Source organism: Mauremys reevesii, linkage group 19, assembly GCF_016161935.1.
Source record: "Mauremys reevesii isolate NIE-2019 linkage group 19, ASM1616193v1, whole genome shotgun sequence".
Classification (NCBI taxonomy): Eukaryota; Metazoa; Chordata; order Testudines; family Geoemydidae; genus Mauremys; species Mauremys reevesii.
Window position 1 is genome coordinate 5,135,594 of NC_052641.1, and position 24,531 is coordinate 5,160,124.

Consider the following 24,531-nt stretch of genomic DNA (forward strand, 5'->3'; position numbering starts at 1 on the left):
CTGAACTCTATAGGGTACGAGTGTTCTGTGCTTCATGCAGCTACATTCTGCATTTGTCTAATTTCCCCATTGATCTCCAAGTGTCATCCCCAAGTACAGAGCATTGTTGTAATCTGGTCTGGAGGTGACAAGGCCTGGATAACTGGTGAGGTAAGGATTGAAAAGAAGAGATTGCAGCCTCCTTACTGGTCATAGATAGAGAGATGCAGTGTTGTTGTAGTCATGTTGGTTCCAGGACATTAGAGAGACAAGATGGGGGAGGTATCTTTCATTGGACCAGCTTCTTCTGGGGAAAGAACCAAGCTTTTGAGCTTTCCCAGGGTCCAGACCTGAAGAAGTGCTCTGTGTAAACTCGAAAGCTTCTCTCTCTCTTTCTCTCCCTCCCCATCCCCGACAGCAGCTTGTCCAGACAAAGATATTACCTCAGCACCCCCTGGTGTCTCTATAGATAGAGATTAACACTCCTGGCCACAGTAGCTGAAGCCTTGGAGGTTCCATCAGAAACCCCAGCTAGAAAACTTGAGTTACAAAAATGGTGGGGAATAGATACCATCTCTGCCATCTCCTCCAGTTGCTTGCTACAGTCCAACAACTTTATCTCTTTCATATCTAGTCTGGGTCTCAGCCAGATGGCTCTCATCCTATCTTCAGTCTCAGCCAGAGACTGGGAAACGTAGTGAACTGCACTCGATGGGTCTGATAAAACAGAAATTGAGAGCTGAGTGTCCTCAGCATTCAGGAGCCAGGCAAGGCCCACTCACCCATTAGGAATGTGCCTACATGAAAAAATGGGTCTTGCAGCAAGCTCCAGAAGAGGTAAGACTGGCTCAGTGGAGGGAAGGGTTGTTTTTTTTACAGCCCATCAATATCAGTAGTTGAGTTCAAAATGTGTAATGTCACACCAGGTCATTCTTACAGTGCTTCAGTAGCTGACCAGCATTCTTCCTAAGAGGACGTCTACACTAGAGCTGGAGGTGTAATTTCCTACTCGAGTAGACCTACTTGCACCAGCTCTGATCAAGCTAGCCCACAAAGAATAAAGTGTAGCCCCAGCGGTGTCAGCAGCTAGATGGGCTAGTCATCCAAATACAATCCCATCCGAGACCTTGGATACATATTGATGTGGCTAGTCCCTCCCGCCAGCCGTGCCGCTGGGGATGCACCTTCCATTTTAAACTGTTTATAATTGTTAACTGTTTCTGACTTTTTACCCAAGCTGCACATGACACTTCCAACTCCATTGTAGACATCCGTAGAGCCATCTGAAACCCAGTCTCGGAGGAAAGACCAGCATAGTTTTGAACCATGACCTCTAATGAAAGCAGGATAATGAGCTGTTCAGACAAGTTTTCGTTTCCACTCACACCCCCATCTTCTTCTCTTCAATCCCAGCACAAAACCGAGATTCAGTATATGGCCAGCTGAGCTCTGATAACATGCTCGGCTCTCTAGAAATGTGGTTTTCACATGGATAATGAAGTCACCCAGACACTCAACCAGTTTAGGGCAGGAAGTCCATAACAAGTCCTTTATTGGGGTTATCTACACACAAATTTGCACAAGTTTAGTTAAATTGGTTTAGATAAACTGGTGCAAACCTCTATGTGTGGAGGGATGCTCTTATTTTGATTAAAGGGTGGCTAAGTTTGATTTAATTTAAACTGTTCCCAGTTGACTTTACGCTAAAGCAAAATAAGCCTAGTTTGAATCCAAACTGTTTTGTACTAAATTGGGTTTCACAACATACCTTTAGGTACAATTTGCATGTAGACAAGCCCTTATTTAAATTTTTCTCATGCATTTATAGCTTGTTGGATACGTTTGTTTTATTAGCTGGGAAATTTTTGGTTTTTAAATCTCGTCAGAGGCAGTTTTCCCTGAAGTTTCCAGTGAAACTGGAAACCCAGAGAAATGGGATTATTTGTGAAATACAATCATGTGACTTTCCTTCCTCCCCCCAAGTTAAAAGTAATTTTAAAAATTAACTATGTTTCCATCCACATACACTGCCTCTATAAAAATGCCATTTGTTGTATCTTAGTCATTTATACCATTTGTTTCACTATAAAACTCAAACTGTCTATTGTTACTGCTTGAGTCAGGTAATTCTGCTCTATGGCCTGGTCGTGTTGTTTGCCTGCTTTTATACTGTGTGAGGAAGTAGTTGATAACGGACTTTTTTTGTGTGTGCAAAGTTCTCCACGTGAAGTTTTATTGCACTTCTCTTTCAGACACTAGGAAGAGCAGCATGAGACCGAAAGGAATACATTTTGCCTTTCTCTGTTGCTTATATAACCAAGGTGGAACAATTTAAATTAAGGCAATTTAAGTCACTAATTTAATTCATGATTTAAATCTCATGATTTAAAAAAGACCACATTGATTTAAATCAGGTTGAGGCTTTCTAAAACTAATTTGAACATTTGTGCTAGGGCTGGAACACCCATGAAAAAAATTAGCGGGTGCTTAGCACTCACCGGCAGCCAAACTCCACCCCCCCCCCCACCAGTGCCCTCGCTGTTCCGTGGCATGCAGGAGGCACTGGCGGCGAGGAGCGAGGATGGGCTGAGCCTGGGAGAGGGGGCGGAATGGGGCGGAGAAGGGAACAGGAAGGGGGGAGGGCGGGAAGAGGTGGATGGGAGTTTGGGGGAAGGAGTGGAGTGGGGGCATGGCTTGGGGCTAAGTGGGGTCTGGAAACCAGCACCTGTGACTTTAGATTAAAATTTGTTATGAACTATATTCTAAATCCTGTTTTTTCTAAAATGCTACTTCTGGTAGGGTATCTTGAATTTCACAAAACTGCTAAAGGCAAAAAACCAAAATATTGCAAATTGGAAGCCATCATTCTACCAACATTTAAACAAGTACATAAAAGTAGTCACGAGATGGCCCATTGACTTCAACGCAACTGCATGTGCATAAGTGTTTGCAGCACCAGAAACTAAAATTTCATTTTGATTAAGATCTTTTCTGTTAGTGGCATAAAATCTTTGGCACTTCAAAACAAAAATTGCTTCACTTCTGAGAATGGAAGTTCATTTGAACATTCAATACATTCACAAAGTTATTGTGAATTTTTTGTGTCTGGATAAGCCAAAATCTTCAAAAATGGGAGCCTAAAGTTAGGGAAAGCTTGAGCAAAAATGGTTCAGCTGTTTTCAATAGCAAAAAACAGTTCAAAGAAAAATACACTTAAGCCAATACAAAGAAAGTTTAAATTTGGCATGGAGATACTCCCTGGGTTAGTCAAAGGAAGTGAGTTTATGGAAAAATATTCCCAGCCCAGGTTTTCCAGTGCATTCTGGTGTGTCTGTCCTTTACACTGTTTAGTTACATCAATCTCCTTGTCGGTTTCGTTATTATTATTTATTTGTATTACAGAAGCTTCTAGAGACCTCAGTGAGATCAGGGCTTCATTGTGTTGCATGTTGCACAAACCTATAGTAAGAGAGAAATTTTCCTTTAGTACATCTTTCCCAGGGGTGCAGCCAGCAGTTTGAACTCTGGGTACACACAGGTAGATCAGTTGCACAAGACGATCTTGTGAGGCAGATGTGATCTAGCAGAAGGTTTGTTTGTAAAAGGAATGGTAATAATCAAAATGGGCTTGCTGGGCTCCCAGGAAACAAAGTCCTGTATGCACCTATCATACGCCACTCCACATAGGCCTCTAGACTTAATGAAGATAAGTTTGTCTACTTCTCTAATCACACCCCTCGTGGGGTCAATGGAGAGCATAAGTAGCTGGCATGCACTGAGAAACTTGTCTCTGCAGCCTGGTGGCATGGGACTTTCTGCTCCAAGACCTAGGTCTGGTCTATAATACAAAGTAAAGTCAACATAAGTCTATTTACATCCCTCTGTTTGTGCACGTGTCTATACTCAGATTTGTCTCTGGCCGATGTGGGTGGCCCATTACAGTGACAGTACCTCCCCGAGTGGTGCAGACCCCCAGTTGACCTACTTAGGCTGACGCAGCATGAATATAGACACTGCATTACTTGTGTCAACCCTCACAGGCCTCCAGCACCTGTCCCACAATTCCCATCTCCCATGAACAGTGCGGAACTCCACTGCCCAGGGGTCACAGAGACCAGAAGCCCACTCCCCTCTTTAAGCCCTCCCACCCCTTGTGCTTTTGAAATGCTTCATCCTGATTACCCACCTTGGTGAACACACTGAGCACACCTACCAATTCACCTTTGTTGTGTGCATCCGATCATGCCAGATCCACACTCACAGAACGCTACTGGGCATGCTCTTGCCTGGAGTAGGTAAGAAGCATTGGATCGCCTGGGCCCGTGGGGAGAAGAGGCAAGCCCACCATAGAAACATTGACATTTACGAGCAGCTTGCATGGGAGATGCAGGCAAAGGGACATGACAGGAGTCAGAAGCAGGCGACGTGAAAGTGAAGGACCTTCACAAAGGATACCACAAAACCACGGAGGGCAACTATAGATCTGGTGCTGCCCCACAGACCTGCTGCTTTTACAACAAACTGCGTGCCATACCTGGCGGAGACCCCACCCTCTCCCCACAGATCACTTTGGATACCTTGGAGAAGCCCAGAACGGATACCCCTGCCGTGAACAGCAAGGAGGAGGGTGGAGACATTTTGGGGGACTGTAACCCTGCTGCAAGCCAGGAACTGTTTGAAATGCCTCAGGAAGCTAACCAGTCCCAGCAGGCGACTGGAGTCCAGCCCACTGACAAAGGGGAAGGGAAGTCGGGTAAGGGTGTCCATGAATTATTCCTTAAAATGCCTTTTAAAAAACTTCTCCTTTCCCTCAAACCTCATCTCCCGCCCCATTCCCCTTCTTCCTGCCTTTGGGGGAGGGATAGCTCAGTGGTTTGAGCATTGGCCTGCTAAACCCAGGGTTGTGAGTTCAATCCTTGAGGGGGCCACTTAGGGATCTGGGGCAAAAATTGGTCCTGCTAGTGAAGGCAGGGGGCTGGACTCGATGAACTTTCGAGGTCCCTTCCAGTTCTAGGAGATTGGTATATCTCCTATTATTATTTATTTACCGGTATTATTATTTAAAAATGGTGCCAGGCTCATTCGCAAGGTAAGACCGGTCTCTGCTTTTCATTGTTTTACCGGTACAAGGTTAGAAGATAAAAGGTTGGGGAATACGTTCTAAGAACAGTTGTGTGGCAGTCTGGTTACACAGTGCACATCAGACCAGTGTCCAGTACGCCAGTAAAATCTGCAGCCATTTTTCATTTCTGGATTAGATGGGGGGGGGCATGCAAAGTACTCCGTTTATGAGAACAGGGATGTCTCTTTTATCCTCTTGGAAGATCTCAATGAAACTTTCATGGAGGTGCTCTGCAGTCCTCCCCAAAAGGTTTGTAGGGATTCTTCCTCTGTGGTAGGACACTTTCCCATGCCGCTCCATGATGAATTCGGCAGGCACCATTGCATTAAACAGGCAAGCGGCATATGGGCCGAAGTGGCTTTGGGGGTGCCAGTAGTAGCTGTGTTCTCCAGACCTTTGTTACTCTCAGGATTGAGATAGCAGCCAAAATCCCCACTGCCTGTGGAAAATAGCACCGATATTCAGTACCATTGCCTTGTGCCTAGGGAGGAGACTAACTCTATAGCTACCCGCAACAGGCCATCCCCCCTCCTCCCAGCCAGGTTGCACTCACCAGGCATGGAACTGGAGAGCAGTGCTGTAGAGAGGCACCCCAAAGCTACTGTCAATAAGTGTTTCTTATTAAGGGTATTATTGGAAATAAGGGAGTTTTTAGACTTTTCTTTCCCTTTCCATTGTGACTGTAAATCTAATGGTGCATCTGTCTGTTTATATCAGCAGCTTCTGACATGGGGGCCTTGAGGGGTTCACCCTGATCATGAGAAAGAAGACCACTAAGGAGGAGATGTCCCGTGAGATCCTTTGTGCCACAGTTGCCTCAGACTGTGATCAAAGGGCTTGGAGGGAAATGTACCAGGACCTAACAGTTTTGGGCAGGTAACAAACGAAAATGTTGCAGACCAAGGTTGATCTACAAGTCCAAAGATCCCAGATTCAGAAGTCTTTGCAGATCTTGGAGAAGTCCATGGTCACTGTTCCTTTCATTCTCAACGTTCCATGTGGCTCCACGGTCTACATCCTTATCCCTGCCACTCCATGTTGGCATCAGCAAGGGGAACCGTAGCTGCATATATACTGACCTGTGAAAACTACAGATTGGGGAGGGAATGTAGCCACAATGGACTTCATTGCATGGACATAAATGTTTTCTTCCACTTTCACTTGGGATTGTAAGCTGTGCTCACCCTTAAGAGTGTTGGTAAAAGTTTATTTTTAACCTTTTATGTGTATGTTTACACTTAAATTTTAATAACTGCTGATTTGCACACAATAAAGCACTATTTTTGGAAAGTCAGAGTATCTTTATTAACTCACACCACACATTGCAGAATACATAATGGGAGACAAAGACCCAACCACTTTTGTAAATTTACACCAAGTATTACAGAATCCATAGCAATATATATTCTACAGTACACAAGAGAGATGCTATTTCTTGTACATAACAGAGATCTCTGCTGTTAACAGGCTCCTTTAAAGCCTGTTAACAGGCTCCTTTAAAGCCTCCCTCAACTGCATAGCTCCACGGTTGGCTCTTCTAGTAGCTCTTGTGTCTGGCTGTTCAGATGCAGCAGACAGATGGTCTACCTTGTCTGTCCATGCTTTCCCCACCTTTCCCTCACAGGTATTATGTAGTGCATAACATGCAACTATAACCACTGGGATGTTTTTCTCAGTGAGATCCTATATAGTGAATAAACAATGCCAGCATCCCGTCAATCTACCTAAAGCATATTCAACAGCCATTTTGCACCTGTTGGACTGGTAGTTGACTCTTTCCTTGGCACCGTTGAGGTGGCTAGCATATGGCTACCTCCAAGGGGTAGGCTGAATCCCCCAGAATCACTGTTGGCTTTTAAACATCACCAATGATAATCTGATTGTTGGGAAAAAAATGTCTCTGCTTGAATGTCTCTGGGTGAAGTTCTGGAACAGTCTTCCAAGGGGAGTAGTGGGGGCAAAAGACATATCTGGGTTTAAGACTAAGTTTATGGAGGGGATGGCATGATGGGATAGCCTAATTTTGGCAATTAATTTGGCAACTGATCTTTGATTATCAGCAGGTAAGTATGCCCAGTGGTCTGTGATGGGGTGGGATCTGAGTTACTACAGAGAATTCTTTCCTGGGTGCTGGCTGGTGAGTCTTGCTCACATGCTCAGGGTTTAACTGATCACTTGCTGGAGGATTCTCTGCAGCTTGAGGTCTTCAAACCACAATTTGAGGACTTCAGTAACTCAGACATAGGTTAGGGGTTTGTTATTGAAGTGGATGGGTGAGATTCTGTGGCCTGCATTGTGTGGAAGGTCAGACTAGATGATCATAATGGTCCCTTCTGACCTTAAAGTCTATGAGTCTATGAGCTTTTTTTTTTTAAATGCGAGCATCCTACGGCTTCTCTTACTGAACCCATTCTGATGTCAGTGAAGCATCTCTACTGCTCCACTAAAGCTTGACTAAGTATAGAAAAGTGCCCCTGTCTGTTGATGTGTTTGTAGGCAGGTGGGCTGGTGCCAAAATAGGGATGTGTGCACCATCTATTGCTCCACTGCAATTTGGGAACCCCAAATCCATCCGCTGTTTCGTGTACTGTGTAGCAGGAGACGTTTAATGGCCTTCCACCATCACAACAGCTCCCGTTATGGATTTTCCAAATCCAAAATGTTTTTGAACTGACTAGTTGGTAGCAATTTGGTGTTGCAAGTTTCAGTAGTGTGATTGCCGCTCACTTCTCCACTGTCAATGCCGGTCTGATTTTGGTGTCTCTGCATTGGAGGGCAAGAACGTGGGCCTTTCATATCTGAAAGTTTTGCAGCCACTCCGCGTTGTCCCAAGCCTGCATTACGATGCAATCCCACCAATTGGTGTTCATTTCTTGGGCCCAGAAATGGTGCACCACCATGTGGAGCTGCTCCAGGAATGCCAGCAGCAGCCTGGCATTATTGTTCACTGTGTCCATAAGCCTCCAGTTATTGTGCTCAGACATCTCCATACTATCCTCATCACAATCCCGATCATAGCAGTACTGCCTCAAATTGTGCAAATAGTGGAGAATCAGGCATGCTGTATTAGCAAAGCACAAAGCATGGAGCTCAGCTCTGCAGGCTCCATGCGTCTGGCAGTGAGATGGCAGACTCTGAAAAGCGCCTCACAGGTGCGCAAATGATGGGATATGAACTGTATTGTGGGATGTAGAAGGTGGCATGATAAGAATTTGACCCCCTAACTGTGAGAGAAATCCCTAGCTGACTTGATACTATGCCACAAAGTACTGCGAAAATGCCACGAAAGAGATTGTGAAGGACAGCGGTGCGAGGCACACTGGGATACTTACCCCGGCACACTAGGCTTTATTCCAGTGTACACTGACACAAGTGTCCCTGGTGAGTACGTGTGGCACCGACACAAACTTCGCCAGCTGTATGCTGACAACTTGCGTCAACCAAACTTTGTAGCATGGACATAGCCCTACGTGACACGAGGCCTAACCTTCCCTCACAATCTTAACAATTTCTGATAAGAGGCTGCAAATGGTTTGGATTTTCTGGTTTGAGCATAGTAAGGATTCCAGGTCTTTGGTTTTTCATCTGTCCTGGAAGGTTGGGTGTGCAGGTCAGACCCATTAGTGTACTGCTACATAACAGAGCAGGCTTTGGGCATCTTAAACCCTTTGCTCCTTCCCTATGAAGCCTGCATGCCAGGCCGGATGCAGAATCACACTGACGGAGCTGATATTGTTTTGCAATCCCGAAGCTTGGTTTATGGCCACTGATTTGCTTTTATGACAGATGCCTACTCAAATAGGGCTTTATTTGCATGTGTAAATTGGATTTATGTATTCAAATAGGTGATGTAGCCATTTAATAGAAAATGTGTGTGTGCAAACAAGCACGGATTGTACATGCAAATGTGTGCACTGCTGGAGAATTGCCAAGTGCAGCATTGTGTCCCCAAGTGCAGCATTAAGTGTAAAAATATTCAGTGTACTACAGATGTAGGGGTTGGAGACAGATGTATCACTTTGGATTAAAGTCACCTTGACAGTTCCCTGTGAACATCCGAGATATAAATGTTAAAATAAGCCTTTCCGTGCTGTCGCTGGGTTTTAATAACACACATCCCCAGGAACTACTGTAGCCCTGTATTGGTCCTGCTGTTTTGCACTAAAGATCAGCCCATGTGATTCTAAAGGGTGTTTAATGTGTACGTTCTGTAGTGACGCAGTAGATGCTGCTTTATGGAGGAATGTAATGGATGGTGTTGTCAGTCCCCAACTTGTTATGATGAAAGGCCATCAGGAGTGAAGATGGTTGGGAGCTGTCCCTCTCAGCAGGGAGAGACTGTCCCAATGCAGGACAGGAATTGGTAATTAAAAAATAATCATAAACCAGCTGCCAGTGTCTAATTTTCAATAGATCTAATTATTATGCTAATCACAGGGATAAGCTGTTAGTTAGCCATGTGTTAGAGGGAGGACTGTGAGTGGATAGCAGCGTGAGTTTATTTCTACACAGAGTAGTTTTCCGTTAGGAGGTGGTATAGATTTCCTTACCTCCACGTCTGAAAGTGTGGTGGCTCAATTCTGCCATTGGATGGGGTTTCATGGCTTCTGTTTTTGCCCTAATATTTTCTGATTTGTACCTTCGCCATCATTGCCAAGTGTTCATTCCGCCCTTGTTCTGAAAGCTCGTCCCTGGATTAGAATGGGGCTCTTCCCCCTGCCTTGTCAGAGATGAGATTTGGGTCTTCTTTTTTCAGTCCCTTTATTTTCATTATGGTGGGTTATTTTTTAATGTAGAGTTTTTCTCACTGCCTCTGGAAGCAGCAGCGATCTCACTGCCTGAAACATTCTCTGTTTGCTTCAGTGGCAAGAGAACAAGTTTAGTAGAGAGGATGGATTCCCCATATATTCACATTGACTTTGTAATTAATATTTGAAAGGCTGCCCACTAGAATCCTCCAACTGCCTCTTGTCAATGTGCCCCCATAAGGGAGAGGTCAGCACTAACTTATCTTAATGGCAGAATGATCACAAGCAAGGATTGTAATAACATTATGAGCAGTTACTGCATGATTAGTGGACTGGCATGTATACTGAGGGGAATTTTAAAGGAGTCTTTGTGAGTGTAAAAGGAAAAAGGGTGGCACTGGTTCCATAGGCTGCTTGACTATCCTGAGGGTCACGCAGGAGCTGGAATCTCTCAGGGAATATCTAAGGCGGTGGTCTCACGTTTTCAGATTTCCCTTTTCTATGTTTTTTTTTTGACCGGGGGCAGGGACCCTATGGTGGGGGAAGAATTGCAGACCTCTTATGAAAGATATTTATACTTATGCCAAGGAAAATCCATGTGAGGTGTTCACAGGCTTGTTGAGGCTGCAGTTCACAGCTGAAGTTCTGGTATAAGGTTTAAGGGAAGGAGAATGAAGAGACTCAGCTGTGATCATTTATCTTATGCACATTGTGCACTGGGCCCATTGGAGCTGGATGACACTGGCCTACCGAATGACGCTGATGGCCAGTGTGTCAGTGGAGCTCCATTGAAGCCTGTGGAGCTGTATGGGTTTAAACCAGCTCAAGACCCACACAGAACATTACTGTAATTTCCTTCTCTAGTGAGTGATGGATATCACAAGCTTTCAGGTGGGCTGGGATAACAGTGCGGTTAGTTGCATTTGCACGGGTGATTTAGGCGATGCTTGTGACATGCAGCATTTGAGAGAGTTGGGAGTGTTCTCCTTGGTAGGTGTTCTGTCTCCATGGCTGACAAAAGGGGAACGAGGGCTGAAAGAGAGGCATGGATGCAGATATGAATTCTTATGTTCTGGAGATGCCTTTTAGTGCTGGGGGTGGTTTGGATGTGTTTTTGTTTTTTAGTGAAAATGAATTGGGAAACTGTCAGTGTCTTTAAACAAGAGTACTTTCTGCAATTTCTTGTTGCCCTGAAGTTATTAATTACAAGTGGCTCAGGTAGGAATGATTATAGTTAAGGTTGCTTGACATTTTCCATTTAAGGCCCTGTTTTCAGTTGCTATGGAAAAATCGTATGTGATTGTGTAATTACAGACTGCACCATAATGCCTATGGATGGGGGCAAATAAAGTCTGCCTGGGCAAGCTTGAGTCTCGTATTTCTAACTTTTGAGTGCTTGACTTTGCAACCGTAACATTCTTTAATGTCGTTGGGTTTTTTGGGGTTTTTTTTATGTAATCGATAAATAGTTTCCAGCCTCCTGTTAGCCTCTGCATAGCTTCACCCCAATGAGGCATTCATGGTGGGGCCCAGTGTCCCTGACACCTAGTGCTGGAGTTCTACTAGAACTCATGGGAGTGAATCTGACACCCCTGTGGGAGTTCTGCCATCAGCTTTCATTCTGTCCAGTAATGGTTCATCTTTGGTTACAGCTTCCCATCCCTGGTTCTCTACCTTGCCCATCCTCTGACTGTGGCTGGAGGCATGGGGTGCCTTAGCATGAGAGATGGAGCTCTGAAGCCTGCTCTCTGTCCCAGGCCTGCTCCCTCTCTGTGTCAGCCTCATCTTCTGTGAGTCTCCTCAGACACGCTCAGAGGAACAGAAGAAGGACTCTCACTAATAGGTCACTGGAGGGAAAAGGTTGAAGGAAAAGGACAGGCAGCTCCAGAGAACAGGAGAGGACAGTCCCCTGTCCCCTGTGGTTAGGCAGGCCAATGTGGGGCAGCAAAGAGCCACTCAGTAATAGACTGACTCCACTTAACAACCTTCGGCCTCACAACAGTCGGTCATATGTTTATTTCCTTTCTACCACTGCAGAGGCCCTGATTTGGTCATCGGGATGAAGGAATAAAATCCACATCAAGATGCAGAACCTGGGATTGGACTGGAGGCAGAGGCAGCCCCTTTAGAGAGATTAGTCATAAATTAAAGTGAAAAGGTGGCACAAAATGCCCTGGGGAGTGCTGGATGATGTGAACCCCCCGCCCCCACTTCATAATGTTGTCAACTGTTAGACCCGGCCCGTTTGCTTCACAGAGTCTCTTGTTGGGGGTTCTGATGGGGAATTGTGTTTTTTTAAAACTTCTCCTGATATTTTTCAGAATAATAGAGCAACATTTGTAGATGCAGGTTGCTGTGCAGTGAGACGCTGATACATTGAGGGTGTACATTGCGTATGTGATGTTCAGAATTGTTCTTTTCTGTCTAATGGGGCATGAATGAAACACAAGTGGCTCTCTGCTTTCCCCATGTGTTGTGTAGCAGGCCCCGTTTGTACTAACTAGAGCCATGAGATAAGATGTTCGGCGCCTAAATCCAACTTTCACGGGTGGTTTTTAATGAGACTAAGGGTATGTCGACACTGCAAAGAAAAACTCGCGGTGCTGAGTCTCAGAGCCTGGGTCAGCTGGCTTTGGCGACAGGGCTAAAAATGCCAGTGTAGACATTCCAGCTCCGGCTGGAGCCCACTCTCTGAAACCCAGCAAGGGGGCGGGAAGGGACCTTGTCGTCCAGGCTCCAGCCTGCACCTGAATGTCGACGCTGCTATTTTTGTCCCTGCAGACCGAGCCCCATGAGCCCGAATCAGTTGTCCCAGGTTCTGAGACTCAGTGCTGCGGGTTTTTCTTTGCAGTGTGGACGTACCCGTAGAGTCCTAGTGCCGAAGTCACTTCTGAAAATGGAACTTAGGTTCTGATATCATTTAGGGCCAGATTTTCAAAGGAGTTTAGGTGCCTAACTGCCACTGATTTCAATGGGAGTTAGGTGCCTAAATGCCTTTAAAATCTGGCCCTTAGGTACTTCTGAAAATTTGACCTCAGATTGCAAAAGATACCTGCTATTTCCTCCTGTGTTTATTCTTTGTATTACCATTGTGCTTAGAAGCCATAGTCCTTGACCCAGGCCCCGTTGTGCTAGGTGCTATCCAAGCAAAAGATGGCCCTACTAGAGCCCTGCAAATCTGCAGGTATCCATGGACCACGTTTGGATCATGGATGGATGCAGATCCAAATTTTATATCTAGAGCCCTGCAAATCTGTGGATATCTGCATCCGTGGACCATGTTTGCAGATAGTGGATTGGATGCGGATACAAATTTTGTATCCGCTCAGGGATCTAGCCCCTACCCCAAAGAATTTACAATCTAAGTAAAGCCAAGCTGTGGAAAACTTTTGTCCAATATTTACAAATGTTTGAAAATGTATCACCAGGCATACTGAGTTGAAGATTTCTGATTTATTGTTGTAAAGCAAGATGCCTTTCATGATAAAGTGCTAATTTAAACTGTCATAAATTTAAAACTCCAAGATTAATATTCTTCAGACTTGGCTTAGTGTTTAGGTCAGAATGGAATCTCAGTAAAGAAATCCAGTTGGGGGGGTTTCATCAGCAGCAGCTTGTCAGTGCATTGTAATATGCTAGTAGGGCAATTTTCTCCATATTAAACAAAGTGGATCACCCGAGAGACACTGTCTTAAGTAGGAACTCATCTCCAGGTAGCATCTTTGCTTGAGAAGAACCAGAAAACTTTCTAGATTAAAGCCCTTGCTTTCTGGTTTTGCTTTTTTTTAAAAAAGAGAAGCAATTCTAAAATTCATAGAAACAGAGAACATTAGAGCCCCACTCTTGTGTTGTGTAGCACAGGGGTGGGCTTCTGTGCCCATGGTGGGGCCCCATTGACGTCAGTGGGACTCTGTGCGGTTACACAGTCTGCTTGCCGGCTGCACAACGAAGGATTGGGGTGTCAGGCTCTGCAGTGAGGCCCTCAAAAGACAGGAAATGCTAAAGTTAATGTTGCGTTGTACAGGAGAACCTCAGAGTTATGAACACCAGAGTTACGAACTGACCAATCAATCACACGCCTCATTTGGAACTGGAAGTACGCAATCAGGCAGCAGCAGAGAGAGAGAGAGAGACATACACACACACACGCAAATAGAGTACAGAATAAACTACTAAAAAAATTGAGGGGAAAAAAGCAATTTTTTTCTGCATAGTAAAGTTTCAAAGCTGTATTAAGTCAATGTTCAGTTGTAAACTTTTGAAAAAACAACTGTTTTATTCAGTATTACAGATAACCTTCATTCCCGAGGTCTTCGTAATTCTCAGGTTCTACTCTATATATGTGATTATGATAGACTTTGAGTGCATGGTCGTTTACTGTTTCTCAGATTACACAGCGTTCTTTCTATAACCTTAGATCTCTGTCTTGCGTTTTGTTAGTGTGCACTAGTGAGGTCAGGGAAGAAAGGGGAGTCCATGAACATTAGTCATGAAAAGGACACAAAAAAACTCTGTAAGGGTTAAAGTACAAAATGCACGAGTAGGCAAGGTCTAAACCACACAAACAGAAAAGGAATGTAAGTAAAATTAAATGAATAAATAATTAATAAAATTGTATTATGCAACAGCCCTTCCTCCTTTTTCTCTCTTGTCTGTATGTGATATAGGCCCTGATCCCGCAAGCATTTCTGAATGTGCTTAACTTTAGGTATATGAGTAGTTCCACTGAAATATCTGTGAAGGTTGAATTTTAAATTTTCACGCAAGCATATTCTGGCCAGAAGTGCCTCTGCATTCTTTCAGTAATGCACCAGAAACAGAAAGAGGTTAAAGTAATCAAGTAATGTATTTGTTGTGAATTATTCACTCAGTTCTAAATACAAATACAAAAAGGATTGTAAATGAATTACATGCATGATTCTTTGCAAAGTAATGTCTGCATTAAGTTTGAAGATGAGAGAGAGAAAGTAACACACTGGCATAACAAAAAAAAACCAACAACCCCAAAACATGAAATATTAGAATATCCACATTTCTACTACAACTCTATGAGGGTATTTCCCTTAGCAACAGCTTCTTGAAAGGTGTATTGGTGTCCAAAGAGCGTAAATACCTGCTTATTTGCAATGGCAAAATCATTATAATGCATACTGTCTAACGGGAAAATCTATTTTTTATAAAAGAAGTATATCACTAAAGCTATATTATGGCATTATGATGATGAGCTCTGTAGTGTAAGTGTTTAAGAAAAACAATTGATATTACTATACATGTACCTATTTTCTTACATACTATATATATACATAAGGCACCAGTCCTGAAGAGATTTGTGCATGTACTTGACATTGCACATTAATCCCTTCATTTCAGTGAGAGAACTAGCAGTGCAAAGCATATGTGTACAGTTTTACAGATTTGGGGCCTAAGATAATGATTTTTTTTTTTAATCCTGTATTGGGCCCCAGACCTGCAAACGCTTATGCCCACTTACACACGTGAGCAGTCACAGTGAGTGCAGTGGGGCTTCGGTTTGCTTAAAGTTACTGATAGAATCATAGGGTTAGAAGGAACCGCAGAGGTCACCTAGTCTAACCCCCTACCAAGAGCCAGGATTTGTTGTGTTTAAACCACCAAAGGCAGATGGCTCCAGCCTCCTTTTGAACACCTCCGGTGAAGGAGCTTCCATAACCTCCCTCGCCAGTGTGTTCCATTGTCCTACTGTTCTTACAGCTAGAAAGTTTTTCCTGAGATTTCATCTAAATCTTCTGTGCTGTAGTTTGAACCCATTGCCTCTTGTCCTGCCCTCTGTGGCAAGAGAGAACAACTTTTCTCCGTCTTTTTTATGGCAGCCTTTCAAATATATGAAGACTGCTCTCATGTCCCCCCTTATGTGTAAGTGTTCCCAGGATCAGTGCCTTTTAATTTTTGAACAGTAGTTACATTGGTACAAGCAGGTACTGTAATACATATGCCCAAGGGGGCAGAGTTAAGGTTGTGTGTTGAGCCACAGCTTTTGCATTTCTTGACTTTTGAGTGTTTGTCCAGGCAAACTGAACCTTCAGTAAACAGTTTTTAATATGGACTTTTAATTAAAGGTCCCCCGACACCTCCCTTTGATCTGGGACTGGAGAGTATAGTGTCCTTTGTGAGGACATGTTTTAAATTAAGCGTTTCAGACAGATGGAAACATGGATTGTCCCCTCTCTATTGGGTGCTTTAGATGGCTGCAATGCCCTAGCACCTCACACAGTTCCCTGCTGCATATTAAGACTCCTTTTTAGGCATGGATGTAATTCTCTAGAAAATGCCCTGAAGGTTTGAGCAATCTACCAGTTGCAGGCTCCCATACAGCCTTTTTTTCCATTGTGTAAGCATGACAAATCATTAATTTTTGATTGATTGCTTTGAATTATGGGAGCTCTGACAGCCTTTCTGTAGCTGAACAGCTGTATAACAAATGAACATATCAGTGTTCACAAAAGATTGGAGATCTAACAGAAGCAATAACATTGTCAACTCCTCCCTTCTGGCTTTTCCCAGGCAATGGGGGCAGGAAATTTTTTGCCAAAAATTCCTCAAGTGACTTAAAAAAAAAAAAAAAAAGGTTTATAATTGAATTAAATCTTTATCACTTCACTTCTAGTAGACTGCTCCAGCCATCAGAACCCCAGAAATGCCTCTGCTTTTAATAACTGAGATAAATCTCCACTAACAAAATTTCACATTAAGAATTTAAAAATAAATAAAATTGCAATTTTTGTTTGCTATTCCTTTAAGATTTCAGAATTGCACCAGTGCACTAAATGTGACCTCTTCAGCTTTTAAATTAAGAATTTATGCTGGCTTGAAATTTATGAAATATTTCAGCATTAAAGAAAGCCTTTTTCCCTCAGGAAAATTGAGCAATAAATCACAGCACTCTCGATTTACAGCCCTACAGCCGGCCACAGATAGGATTTTTTCCACCCTTCATTCTGGAAAAAAAAAAAAAAAAAGAAAGAAATGTAATCATATGAGACAGCTTAGCTGCTATCCTCCCACTCTCTAGAATTTTTAATTTCAGCTGTTTCTGCTTGGATTTATTTCCAATATTCCTGCTCGGCTTTTCAATTTCCTCAGTTATTAAATTTTAATTCAGTGCATTAGCATTTAAATTAAAAAAGGGTTTATTTTATCAAAATCCTTGGCTAGCCCCCATCTTGCTGCACATGAATTGCCTGTTTCTGCCATTTGCACAAAATGTGAAATGCAGTTAATGTCTTATAACTTATATTTGCACAAATTCAGAAATAAAATTTCTGAGATTGGAATAATATTGTCTTTCCAAGGAAACCTCTAATCAGCGGATGGGGGAAAGGCACAGTGCCTAGCAGCTTTAAGAGTTAAAAATAGTAGCAGTTTCCTGATAACACAATTCTAGCAATGAAAAGGTCATGCATTAGACAATTCAGAAATGAGCAAGGGGAGGGAGCTTGACCCTTTCCAATTACAGAGTGAGCCAGGTTTGTTTAGAAAAACAAGAAAACCAGTCTTCTAACTGAATCTGGGGATCCAGAGGTCACACTTTCTACAGACTAACTAGTAGGGGATGGTTTGTCCGGGGGCGGGGGGCTCGAGTGGTCTAAGCACAGGACTGAGACTCATGTCTCCCAGGTTCTAACTCAGCTCTGGCGCTGTGACTGCCTCTGTGGCTTTGGCCAGGTCACTTATACTCATGGTCTCAGCGTCCTCATCTGTTAATGGGGCTCATAGAGTGCCTGAGGCATAGGAGAGTTGTGCAGATTGATTGACAGGGGGACAGGAGTGCTGGATCTGCCACAGACATCTTGTGTGTCTTGGACAAGTCACAATTTCTCTGTGTCTCAGTTAGTTCCTCATCTGTACAAGAGGGATAATACTGCTTCTCACCTGTGCAGAGGTAGGGTGAGGATATGACTCATTAGTGCCTTGAGGTGCTCAGATGCTATATAATAAATGAATGATACAAAAGGTCCCTAGTGAAACGCTGCAGTGAGTGCTGTTTTCAGAGCCCATGGCTGTGCCGTCCCGTGGGAGCTTTGACCAAAGTGTGTTAAAGGGACATGGTCCTGCTGAGGGCCAAATTTTCACCTACTTGGACAGTTGCAATGTAGAAACATGCTGTCCCCCCCTCCGTCCTGGAGGATCTCTTGTCCCCCTTCACACAGAAGGCCATTGAATTATGTGCTGCCAGACAAATCCCACCGGCGTAAAGGCTGTGGTGGTGCTGGTCTTGGGACCCTGCACCACCCCCGCACCAGGCAGTTGCCCACCTGCCAGCGGCTGCAGTTCTCAGTGCAGGAAAGGCAGAACGAGTTTCCAAACCAAAGGATCTGCTGAAGTGATCCTCTCGCTCTGTTTGGGAACTCTGGCCCCGACAATGAAGATTTATTTTCTTGGACAGAACCTTCAGCTGGTCCCAGTTACAGGAAAGGAAACCAGCCTTTGTCTTTGCCCTCGCGTTTGAAGGATCCAGTATTGTAACTGGCGCCGGCTCAGACTGGCGGGAATGAATCTGCTGCTGCTGCTTTTTACTGGAGGCCCCAGCTCAACATAAAACAGGGCAGTTTGCCATTTAGCTGGTTATTTATATTTGTAATTTTCCAGAAAGTGCATACGAGTTTGGGCCATTGTTATGTCTGTTGGGCCCACACCACATGCTCCAGAATTGCCCCACTCTGAGAAAGGGGCTTTGCAGGAGAGATGGACACAGCTTTAAAATGATCCAAAGAAGCTCTGGTGCTGATAACTGGGAGGGGGCTGATTTCCTCACTGCTTATCACCATAGGGTTCGGTGCTCAGCTCATGTCAAGCAGTTTAGGGCCCAAACCTCCTTTTCGCATGTTATCCCGTTGGGCCGCTCCTCCAACGGCCCCCTCTGCACTTCCTCCATGCTGACCCTCACACGTGGAGTGCCTCCCTGAACTGATCCCACGAAACTGCTTCCCTCTCCTCCCCATCCCTTCTCGGAAGCCACCTCTGCTGTGACTCGCTGCAAGAAATCAGCCGACTCCTGAGAGCTGGCTTGGGGAGCAGTTGGAGATAATGTTTTTTGAAAGCCCCCTCCCCAACACTTCACAGCGGTTTGGAATCAGTGAGTTGTAGGCAGAGCTCGCCCACGTTACTGCACGGCCATATTGCCACAACCCTCGGCTTCACCACCATCTTACCTCATTTGTTGAGCTCTGCTATAAATTAGGCCTTGATCTGCCAAAGCCTTACGCACACGGTTCGCTTTACGCTCACAAGCAGTCCCACCAAACGCAAAAGTTAAGCATGTACGTAAGTTTTTGCAGGATTGGGGCCTAAAACTGTAGACATTTCAGTGGCCAGGACTGTGGTGTCCTAATGACAATTGTTGTTATTTATCATCATCCTAGCACTTATGACCCAAGTCATGGGCCAGGACCCCAATGTGCTAGGTTCTGTACGAATGCCGGATAGAGAGATGGTCCCTGCCCCAGTGGACTAGCAATCTAATGTGTCTACACAGCACCCAGCAGGATGGGGAACTGCTTTCTGATTGAGGCCTTTGGCATTTCCAAAGTACAAATAATCATTTCTGTCATCCATTGCCCCTCACTCAACTCCCGTTTTCATCCAGAAGAAAGGGGACTGAAAAGTTGGGGGTGGGAGTGCGGCCTGCAGGATGGACAAAGTGAGAGACTATCAGTGCAAAATATTATCTTGTTATTATTGGGAAAAGTTACAAAGTGTGAATCTCTGCTCTGTCTGACCCTAACCAGCTCTTCTTTGTCTCTTGTTCTCTAGGCTGATGAGAGCAGCAGTACTGGGAAGAGAAGCTCTTCAAGCAGGTATGTGACCATATTTCTCTCACCTTTGGCTGTGATGTGAATAGTCTTGGCATTTCTGTCTTTGTGCAGTGCCAGTCTCTGGAGTAGGAGCCAGAGATGACAGCCACGGAGCAAGGTATGGGGCAGGAGCCTGATTAAAGCATAGGAACCATAGGCCTGTTTCTAGGGCCCTGGCTGTCAAAGTTTCTAGTCTTCATGTCTGTAAAGAAAAACTTGCCTATGAGTGTAACCAGTGCGGGAACGTCTGCTTGAGTCTGCAGGCAATCTCCTGCAGAGGTAGTAAGTTGGTGGCCCCATGGCTGCTATGAGAGGAGACTAGGCCCTCTCTTGTTCTGGGCAGGGGAGGGCTCCCACTGCCATGACTCTGGGCTGCAAGCCACCCTGCTGCTCCTCAGGAAGAGAGTGGCCACCACCACAGGGCCGTGTGCTAGATGTCCCTTCCAAAAGTGAGGCAACCCAGCTGCTGGCTCCAGTGCATCCCAGGTGACGGGACAAGGAGGTGACTGCCACTGCAGCATCTCAGTGGCCAGGACAAGGGGAAGCCCAGCCTCTGCCGCTCCTGGCACACACACACACACAATCCTCTGCTCAGGTGGGTGGGGGCTGAGTACTTTCTCCTGTGCAGACAGCAGCAGTGTTAGGCCTCCCAGGGCAAGGCTCTTGTGTTGATGATCGCTGCTGCTCCAAGCAGAGCTGGAATTGTGGCATTGTGGGTTTGTGCCTAGAGCCAGTACTGCCCTCTATGGCTCAGGACTAAATTCTGCCTCTGCGGTGAGAGCCAGGGGTGGGGACAGTGGGAACAGGAAAACGTATCACTTTCTTTTCTAATCTATAGTGTCTATGTGAAAACTGGGAGTTCCTGACTCAGCCCCATTCCAAGCAGAGAAACCCCCTAGGAAGCAGAAGGAGCAGCATGTGTGTCTGTTGGTGAGGTGGGGAGAGGCTGTACAGAATAAATGAGGGACATGAGTGGGGTGAGGGACAGGCTAATGGAATCTGATATGAAGGGGGTGGGCCCCATCTCCTGTCTAGTTTGTGCTTTTGGGGAATCTCTTTGTTCACTAGTGTTTCTGAGGCCCCATTAGGACCAGTGATGCACCGTGTGGCTAGGATCATGAGGTGATTTGCCCCATGGTGCGTCTGTATGAGGATTTTTAATTTTTATTGATGAACGTTTCTATAAAGTGAGAATGATAAGTCTCGGAATTGAATAGCGTGATGGGGTTCAACTCACCATGCTGGCCATCTTGAGGATTAGCTCTGCAGGTTGGTACGCCCCCTCCTGATGGTGCCTCGCCCGCCATCACATCTGCTCTCTGACCTGCGTCACTCCAGGGACCACAGCATCTGCTTCATGACACGGCCCTCCGGGTGTGTCACCATCTGTGCTTCCCCTCTTCCAGGGATGAGTACTGCAGTCCAAGTGTCCAGCCACTTCTCTAGTAGTGAGTAGGGAGAGGGACCCAGGCCCACTCACTACTCCAGGGACTCTGAAGATGGCAGCCACAGGCTTTGTCCCCTCCTACTTCTCAATACATTTCCCTGAACCACTTCCCCCCTTCTTCACCCTTACCTCAGGGCTTCAGCAGGTCAGTCCTAGCAGCCACCCAGGAGCTCCCTCTCACTCCCCCGGTCCCTGCCAGCACTGCTCTGTCCAGGGTGCTAGCTTCCATCCATCTGCTAGGAACCCAGTTCTCCCTCCTTGAGCTCCAGGCAGCAACTCACCCTGCGGCTCTTCTTATATGGGCCTGCTGGGCCCTGATTGGCTGCCCCTCGCAGTCTCGCTCCTATTGGCTGTTTCCTATGCAGCCTTCCTTATGGCTCTGTTAGCCCCTTACATGCCAGTGTGGGGCAGACGCCCCATCACAATAGCAGTTGCTTCCCCACATAGTTGCCAGACCTTGACATTTTTCTCAAGGGACAGTTTTTTCAAACATGCAGAAAGGGACCTTTTCAGTCTCCAGCCACCAGAGAAGTTGGGTAAATTCTGGTCAATTTTAAGGTATCTGCTTCTATGATGAGTAGTAGGAAAAGGCGGGGAAATCATCAGAATGTGACATACCCTGCTGGGGGCTTGACCTCACGCTTGCTTCAGAAATTTTCCCTCGTCCATCCCATCCCTGCCATTAAGCCCCAGATCTTGGGGAGGGATAGCTCAGTGGTTTGAGCATTGACCTGCTAAACCCAGGCCACTTAGGGATCTGGGGCAAAATCAGTACTTGGTCCTGCTAGTGAAGGCAGGGGGCTGGACTCAATGACCTTTCGGGTCCCTTCCAGTTCTATGAGATAGGTATATCTCCATATATTATATATTATTATCTGACTTCACCCATCCTTCCTTCCTTCCCAATTGTCTCATCTCAGGAGCTGCAGCTGAGACATTCAGCCATCAGGGAGTGAAAGTGGGGGAGATGAGCCCTGGAATCTGTGCTGTTAAGCTGTAGGAGTGCACAGCAGTGCTGCAGCTGCCTCTTGCTTCCCCAAAGTCCTGGGAAACAGGCCAGGGCAGAAATTACCTAGAACAGATTTACAAAACCTGAGAGAGTCCCATGAGCATGTAATTTACCCTAGAGTTGACTGCATTTCACTGTTGGGTGAACTGATACTTATCTACCCAGAGAGTAGTTCTTAAAGAGCTGTGGAAATCTGCAGAGTGAATGGCAGTCTGGAAATATATGCTGTCACTGGTGGAGTGGTCAGCCACAAAGCCTTGGCAGTGTGGAAGAATGGCAAGTTTGCTGTCTTTGTTGATCAGACACAAACGTGCCATAACCAGCCTCCCATTCCACAGTTCAGCTGCACGTGCCAAAGAGCTTTGGGTGAGATGGTGTGAGCATGGAGCAGGAAGTGGCTTTTTCATAGAATTAACTTTGCTCAATAATAATCAAATTATTTAGCCGATCCTGAATGTACTGTAAGAGGCAGCCTCCCACCTGTTCCCTATTGAAATGCTGACATTCAGCCAGCTCATAAAGGAGCAAGCAAGATCAGGACAAAGCCAGCAACTAGCAAAGTGACACACTCAGGGGTTCTCAAACTTCATTGCACCGTGACCTCCTTCTGACAACAAAAATTATCGCACAACCCTAGGAACGGAGACCAAAGCCCGAGACCGCCCAAGCTCTGCCGCCCTGGACAGGGATGCAAAGCGAAAGCCTGAGCCACACCAAAGCAAAGCCCAAGGGCTTTAGCCTGTAACCTGAGCCCTGCCACTTCGGCTTCGTCCCCGGGCGGTGGGGCTCGGGCTTTGGCCCCGGGCGGTGGGGCTCGGGCTTCGGCTTTGCATCTGGCCGGAGCAAGTCTCACTAACACCAGCCGTGGTGACTCCATTAAAACAGGGTCGTGACCCACTTTGGGGTCCCAACCTACAGTCTGAGAACCGCTGAACTCATCTACCAGGAGAAAACATTCCATGGGAAAAACGAGAGCGAGAGCGAGAGAGGAGGAATGTTGGAGTGGAGAGGGGGCCGCTTGGCACCAGTGGGAGGTGGAAGAGCACAGATCAAAATGCAGAGGGAGTTCTGTGTCATGTGCAAGACAATGGGGCAGAGCGAAAAGGGCGCTTCATGGTTCATGCAGTGGGTGGCCATGGCGGGGAAGAGGAGAGACATGACATGCAGGGAATACATTGGCCCAGAGAGGGCCATATGGAGGGGGAGGTGCCGTGCAGAGGAGGGGATATGGCACACCTGTGGGTGGGCGGTGCATTTAAATGGGCTGGGGAGGTGGGCTGGGGCACATCAGAGTAGAGAGGGGGGTATGTGACTGGTATTATAAGAAGGAAACTAATGTGGCTTTTCTAGCAAGTGGTAAAGTTTCTAAAAATGCCCAACTAACTTAGGAGCCTAATGAGACTTAGTCCCTTTTGAAAATGGGATTTAGGGTTCCTAAGTCACTTAGGGCCTGGGCTGCTAACTCCAATTCATGAGTTAGGTGTCTAATAACTGTGAAAATCTGGCCCTTAGGCGCTTTTGAAAATTTTACCCAGCAGCTTTTTCTGAATGTCTTGGGCTGTATCCATGGCTGTAACCTAATTAATTAGCTCTTTGTCATAATGTTGTAACTGAGCTGTACGGTTGTAAATCTTTTCTTCCTTTCTTCTTGGTGAGCAGTCGTCTTGTGTGCGGAATGAAACCATTTCCACTGCACTGATTACTGTAGGCCACTGTTAGCAAATACAGATTCATGTAATGGAATGTCTTTCAACTACCACAGCCTGCAACTGACCGCCAGAACCATTGACACTTGGCGGCGAGATCTCAAAGAACTCTCCACCGGCATCTGTGTATTGGCGGTTGTCAGCACCTCACCCTGGAACACTGCTTCATCCGTGATCGCAGACAGAAGAGTGCTGGTTGTAGGGAATGGCGCGAGCTCACAAGAGATGAATCACAGGAGGCAGGAGAGGAATCACAGAAGTTGTTAAGTTTGATCCCAAAACCCACAGGTCCACTTGCTTCTAGCTAACTTCCCCTATGTATCTCACAATACACAGTGAGAGAAATCCCAGAATTCATAGAGTCCAGCCGTGAAGCAAAGCATCATGAGATACCCACCTAGAATGTCATGCACAAAATCATCACAAAGTCCCTGCGGTGTTTACACACCAATCCGTACTGGGGTAGAAACCATTTTATATGAGTGTACGCAGTTATTGTGGACTGCCTAATACCCCTCAGTTAGTGCATAGAAATTCAGTGTTCATAGAATCATAGAATATCAGGGTTGGAAGGGACCTCAGGAGGTATCTAGTCCAACCCCCTGCTCAAAGCAGGACCAACACCAACTAAATCATCCCAGCCAGGGCTTTGTCAAGCCTGACCTTAAAAACCTCTAAGGAAGGAGATTC

At 45.6% G+C, this 24,531-nt stretch overlaps 1 protein-coding gene across 16 annotated transcripts in view; it reads left to right on the forward strand.

Annotated features, from left to right (window-relative positions):
- ZNF618 (zinc finger protein 618) overlaps positions 1 to 24,531 on the forward strand; it is a 268,840-nt gene that overhangs the window by 122,400 nt on the left and 121,909 nt on the right. For all 16 annotated transcript variants that reach the window (XM_039506113.1, XM_039506105.1, XM_039506106.1 and 13 more), the window contains one exon: positions 19,639 to 19,682. In XM_039506113.1, the coding sequence (XP_039362047.1) occupies positions 19,639 to 19,682 (44 nt within the window). The remainder of the gene's footprint in view (positions 1 to 19,638; positions 19,683 to 24,531) is intronic.